Source organism: Gekko japonicus, unplaced genomic scaffold (genome assembly GCF_001447785.1).
Source record: "Gekko japonicus isolate JY-2015 unplaced genomic scaffold, Gekko_japonicus_V1.1 scaffold153, whole genome shotgun sequence".
In the NCBI taxonomy this organism is placed as follows: Eukaryota; Metazoa; Chordata; class Lepidosauria; order Squamata; family Gekkonidae; genus Gekko; species Gekko japonicus.
This window is the reverse complement of record NW_015175360.1, coordinates 498,329-504,679: the sequence shown is the minus strand read 5'-3', so window position 1 is coordinate 504,679 and position 6,351 is coordinate 498,329. Positions and strand designations below refer to the sequence as shown.

The 6,351-nt window shown below is 45.1% G+C and overlaps 1 protein-coding gene across 1 annotated transcript in view; it reads left to right on the top strand.

The window, feature by feature from the left end:
- The first annotated feature begins 431 nt into the window (after nt 1-431).
- Nucleotides 432-6,351, top strand: part of LOC107122309 (mitochondrial amidoxime reducing component 2-like) — a 26,855-nt gene continuing 20,935 nt past the window's right edge. The window contains 3 exon segments of the mRNA XM_015425363.1: nt 432-744; nt 5,382-5,487; nt 5,490-5,560. Of these exon segments, the coding sequence (XP_015280849.1) occupies nt 506-744; nt 5,382-5,487; nt 5,490-5,560 (416 nt within the window). The 5' untranslated portion in view covers nt 432-505.

Here is a 6,351-nt window from a genome sequence, read left to right as displayed (position 1 = left end):
TCCCGTGATTTCCATGATGCCTGCAAAAACGCCTGATGCCACGTCTGCCCTTCCTCAGAATCATTCCCCCCCCCCCCCGGTCTCTGGCCCCACCCACTAGTTTTCATCCCCTCTCGAAAGTGGGCTTTTGTATATGTAACCGAAAAGAATTCATATTCTGATTGCCTCTCAAGGAAAAAGAATGGAAATGGCACCAAAATACATTGACAATCCTCGATATATGGAATTGTTTGCTGCCTTTTTGAAACGTTAAAAGTCACCCGAGTATTTATTTCCTTACAGCTAAGGGGAGGGGGGGCGTGCTCCCTGTTTTAGCTCCCGCTGTAATTTTGTGTGTATAAAAGTTTTCAGAGAGACGCTGAGCCGCTGTCGGCATCTAGCGCCAGCACCAATCCGGAGGCTGTCAGGAGAAGCAACCCACAACCGTCGGCGCTAGGAGGACGCTGGCTCCGCCTGCGCTCGCCCCCTCCCCCCCCAGCGGCCTTAGAGACACCCCACAGTAGCCATGCCGATGGGGCCGCCCGGGCTGTCCCCCTCGCGGGTGGCTTGGCTCTGCGTCGCAGGCGCCACCTTGGCGCTGGGGGTGGCCGCGGCCTGGCGTCGGCGGCGGGCTCATCGAAGCTTGGTGCAGGTGGGGACGGTGTCGGGGCTGTACATCTACCCGGTCAAGTCCTGCCGGAGGGTGTCTGTGGAGGACGCCGAAGCGACTGAGCTGGGCCTCCGCAAAGGGGACCTGCGCGACAGGTACGGAGAGGGAGGCGAGCGTGGGAACGGTGCGGGCGGGCGTGACGCGAGGATTGCAAAACCAGAGGCAGGCAGGGAGGCAGCAAGCAATGGCGGCTTGCGCCGAAGAGGCTGGATCTCCAGTCGAAAGCTAGTAAGGGGAAAGAGGAGGAGTCACACCGCCGTGTGGTGTTTTGTTGTTGTTGTTGTTGTTGGGGGGGGGGCTGTTTTCAGCCTGGGTGGGCAGCCCGGTTCCCTAGCCTACCTGCGTTCAATGAAGACAGGCGGAGGGAAGAATGGAATCCGCTTGGTCCGCCCTTGGCAGTGGAACACGTGCATAGGTTACACTCCCCTATGAATTTGGTTTGACAGAGATGGGCTGCTGATGTTGTGTGGGGGTGTTCTTGTGGCGTCATCATTCTTACGGCTATCGACTAATTCGGCAAGTTCAGGGCCCAAGCTCACTATCCTCTCTGTCTGTGACAGCTACAGCATTTCGTGGTGTGGTGGTGTTGTTTTTCCCGAAAAGTGCTTGTGTGAATGCTGTGCCCTCAGTACTATCTCTGGTCTAGGAAGCAGAATGAATATTTGAACACTTGCGGAACCTGGCAAAATTGGATCCACACTGAACGTGTAGTGACCATATTGACAAAGACCATCTCAGCCTACCGCACTCATGATGACTGCCATCTATTGAGAAAGCAGGGAGGTCCTGGAACTCTCCAAGGGAGGGTCATTCCCCCTTTAGGCTTGGTCTGCACCTGAGGCAGAAGGGGGGAGGGAATGAGATGGTAGAATGGATTGTGCATTTCGGACAACAGTGAATAAATGCTACCCCACATAAGAAACCTCTTGAAAATAATAACAACATGAGGGACAAAGACTAGCTCTTTGCCTGCTGTATTGATTTTCCATTTGTGGGAGTCTTTCTCATAGGGTAATATCCAACAATGTGATTTTTGACCTGCAGTCTGCAAGTCAAATCACACAATTCATTCTGCAGTTGGAATGCCCAGTGTCTAGTGTAGCTGCAAAAAACTGATCAATGTCTGTGTGCATTGGGGGAGGGGGGGTAATGGGTTGGGGCCATTGAACCCTGGAAGCTACTTTAAACTTTTTCTCTACCCCATTTCCTCTACTGGAAATACCCCCATCCAACTGCTTTAGCAGCAAGAAAGTTCTTAGCAATGCCTGTGTTTTCCCCTTGTGGGACTTAAAGCAAGGTGGAAGCATTTTTTATTGGGGAAATGTCAGGAAGGCAAAAAGTTCACCCTTCGTTCCCCAGTGGTGTGGCCGTGATCTGTTCTGTAACCCCAAGTACTCACTTTTCTACACAGCTCAGTCAAATCTATCAACGTCCAATAGGGTAAAATGCTAGAGCAGAATTTTACAATTATTTTCAAACTGATAACATGCTCTCTCCTAACAAGCACAGAGGATCAGTGTTCTACTACAAGGCACAAGTATCAGTGTGCTGAAAAAAATTTTCACACAAGATTTTCATTGGGGTGTGTGTGGAGACCCAGCCAAGAACCATCAGGATCAGAAGCATTTCTGTAACATTTGAATGTACACCATTTCCATTTTATTAATGTATGCTCTCTTGTGCTGTAGCTACGGGTAAGTTTGCCATAGTGACATCTCCTGTGGTTTTAAAAATGCCACTGTGCACGTGTGAACATGCAAAGCTAAAATCATGATGGCTTCAGTTTGTCAGTAAACATCACAACTCCATTCCAGAGAATGCTTGTTACTCCTACATTAATTTCAGTGACATGCATGATATTTATTTTGAATTTATTTAGGAAATTTATATGCTGCCTCTCCAGAGATGCGCTTGGGGCAATTCTATGATACGGGTCCATTGTTTCCACTACACTGTGTTTGGGTGAATGTAAACTACCCGGATTTTATTTATTTTTTTGGCCCCCCGTAGGGGATTTTTTAAATTTGCATTTTCTAAAAATTACAAAAAAAAAAAAAAAAAAAGGATCTACAATCTAAGGGAGAAAGTAAAGCAAACCCACTAAAACCCCAAGAGATGGTGATCATACATAACACTTTTAAAATGAGCTTCTAGCTTAAAGTTCGATTAAAGTTCATTGTATGTGGTCAATCATTATCTTCATCCTGTAATCAAAGCAATATAAATCGCCTACACATTTGACTTAATAAAGAACAATACAAGAAACAATTAGTACTCATGTGACTTTCTAGAAACAATAACTCAGTATCTATCCTTTTTCTTTCTCAACTGATAAGTTTTTTGGGGAGCTGCAGCTCCAAGATTCGAATCCGAGTCCTCACCGGAAGACGCCACTTCTCCGTCTTCATTGCTCTCCTTGGTGCTATCATCTTTCTTCTTGTCTTCTTCACCTGCTGGATGACTATAACGTTGCAAAAACTCCATTGCCTTTTCTGTAGTGTCGATTTTTTCTTATCTTTAAATTTGAAGATTATGCCTTTGGGCACATTCCATCTGTAGGATATGTTATTTTTCTGTAAGTATAATACCAAGTCTCTATATTTGTTTCTTTTCTTCCTTATTTCAAATGGAATGTCCTTCATGATTTTAATTTCTTTGTCCTGAATCTTCAAGGTAGTTCCACTTGTAGCTTTAAGGATTTGATCCCTCACTTGTCTTCTGGAGAATCTCACCATCACTTCCTCGGACAGATTATTCCTTCTTCTATATTCAGAATGCGATCTATAGATTGTATCTATTTCATTTTGTAATGTATCCGCTTTAATATTTGCTAATGGGGCAATAGCATCACACATCATCTGGTTTAGCTCTTCCTCTTTCTCTTGAGGAACTCCTTGAAGTCTTAGAACATAGCTTGCTCTTTCCATTTGTAGCTGCAACAAATGAGACTCCTCAGCTAGTGTCTTTTTTTCCATCACCTGCAGTTGTTTTTTCAGCTTCTTGGTATTGGCATCCACTTCTTTAAGCTCTTGTTCTGATTTCTCCGTTTTTTTCACAGTCTCATTAAGTTGTGCTTGTTGTGCATCCAGCTTTTGGTGCAATGCTGTGACTTGTTCCAGCAGGGGTCGCAATGCCTCAGTCAGCATCCTTTGGAGATCAGCCGTTGTGTCCTGTCTAGGGGCAGAACTCGCTGGGCTGGCACTTCCGGAGGGAGGTCTCAGTTTCGACTGCTTGTCCTTCTCCTCCTTCTTGAGAGGCGCCATGTTTGAGATTGTTTACTTTTGTTTAAAGTTACTAAAGTCTCTAGAAACCTTTGAAAAGTCGGGTAAATTCTTGTATGTCCTTTTTTTCAGTCCACCTTGTTTCTCTAGCCCCCCCTTTAATTTACTGCCAAAAGTTCATTTGTTTTCTTGTCAGGAGAGAGTTCCCTCCCCCCCTCCCCCCGCTTCTAAAGGGGAGTCTTTCAGCTAGTTTTCAGGCATTTCACTTAGACTTTTTACTCACAGTTCAACGATGGAATCACTTTAACATAGAATTCCACTGGATCACCAAGCGCTTGTTCTGGTGTGCTGCTCTTAGTCCCATTCGGAACCTCTGCGGGGGGACCTCCGGGGCACCAGAACGCCTCGATCTGCTGGCTGCCTGCCGGGGGGAGACGCAAAGTTAATCCCCATGGCTAGGAGCTCATTCGCAGAGCTCCTGGGGAGCATGGACAATCGTGCCCCCTCCCTTCCGCGAGCTCACGGTCCGCTTCCTCAGGAGCGACCGAGGATTGCAGCCCCCATCAGAAGCGCCAAAACCGGAAGTCCAGCTACCTGGATTTTAAAGGTAAAGGTTTCCCTTGCTCAAAAGCCAGTCAAATCTGACTCTAGGGGGCAGTGCTCATCTCTGTTTCCAAGCCAAAGAGTCAGCGCTGTCCAAAGACTTCTCCAGGGTCATGTGGCTGGCATGACTAAATTCCGAGGCACACAGAACACTGTTACCTTCCCACTGAAGCAATACCTATTTATCTACTTGCAGTTTCTTGCTTTCGAACTGCTAGGTTGGCAGGAGCTGGGGCCAGAGACGGGACCTCACTCCGTTACGCGGCACTAGGGCCTTGAACTGCCGAGCTACAGACCTTCTGGTCTACAGCTCAGCATTTTAACCTCTGGGCCACCGCAGCCCTACCTGGATTTTAGGCAGAGCTAAAATAATTTGAGAAGGGAGTTGATTCTTACTTAATCCTTTATATTTAAAATTTGAAGTTGATGTTAGAATTAGCATTCCAACAATCTAAATTTTTAATTTTGAAATCTTTTCTGCAAAACTGGGTTTCAGGGATGACAATATATCAGGACCCCATTCATTGGTATGCACAGCATTCTAATGCCCTTACATCACAAACGGCTTGATTTAGGAAGCTTGGTATGGTAATATGTTTAGCTATTTTCTTCTATCCCAATTAGCTCCAGAGCAAACTAATTTATGCGGCAGGCAGATCGTTTGCTCACAATTTTAATACCAGTAGCTCACAAAGTAGAATTTTTGCTCGTAAAACTCCACAGCTTAGAGGGAACATTGATCAGGACCCCATTCATTGGTATGCAACAACATTCTAATGCCCTTACATCACAAACAGCTTGATTTAGGAAGCTTGGTATGGTAATATGTTTAGGTATTTTCTTCTATCCCAATTAGCAATTGAGAGGCAAGTATAAAAGCCTAACGTGCTTTCCATATTGAACTGTAGGTTTTGGCTTGTAATTAAAGAAGATGGACACATGGTCACAGCTCGGCAGGAACCTCGTCTGGTGCTGGTTTCTGTGGCTTTTGAAAAAGGGCGCTTGATCCTGCCCGGACTGCTCCAGAGATGAAGGAATTGAACATTCCCGTCAAGCTCCCTGAAGAGAATCCTGTCAAGAATTGCAGGTGCCGCATTCACTGCTGGTTTTTTTAAAAAAATTAAAACGGTTCAAGATGTTCTTCCCATTTGCTGTTTTTTCTTTACCTGACTTGCATGTCAAACAACAAATGTGTTAAAAGGCCCCAGAGAAACAAGTCCTTTATTGTTAGTATTCAGATTCCTGTAAATGTTGGTGAGCCACTGTGGTGTTGGTCGAGTCACTGTGATGTTGGTCGTGTCTGCCGTGGAAACTTGCTGGGTGATCTGGGGCCAGTTACATACTTTCAGCCTAACTTACCTTACACGGTTGTTGTGAGGATAAATGGGAGAAGCAGAGAATGTTGTATGCCACTTTTGTTCTCTACTGGGGAGAAATGTGGGGTATAAATGAAATAACTTATTTACATCTGTATTTAATTTATTACATGGGTTTTGTTTTTAACTGTTTACAGGTCTGCCGAAGTAGGTAACCTTTGATGTGCATAACTTTATTTATTTATTTATTTATTTGTTCGACTTATACCCCGCCCTCCCTGCCAGGGTGAGCTCAGGGTGCCTTACATAAAATGCATATATAAAATATAGTTAAAACATACATAAACAATCAGTTGTTCTTTACCACTTGTTGTTATGTAGATTGTGTCTGAGACTCCTTTCGCTGGTATAAGTTGTGTTCTATTGCTACCCAACTCAGCAAGGAAAAAAGACTTTTTGTTGGAAGAGACAAAGAGGGGATAACTGAGAAATGGGGCTACAGAGAGACTATAGAGAAGAAGAAGAAGAAGAAGAAGAAGAAGAAGAAGAAGAAGAAGAAGAA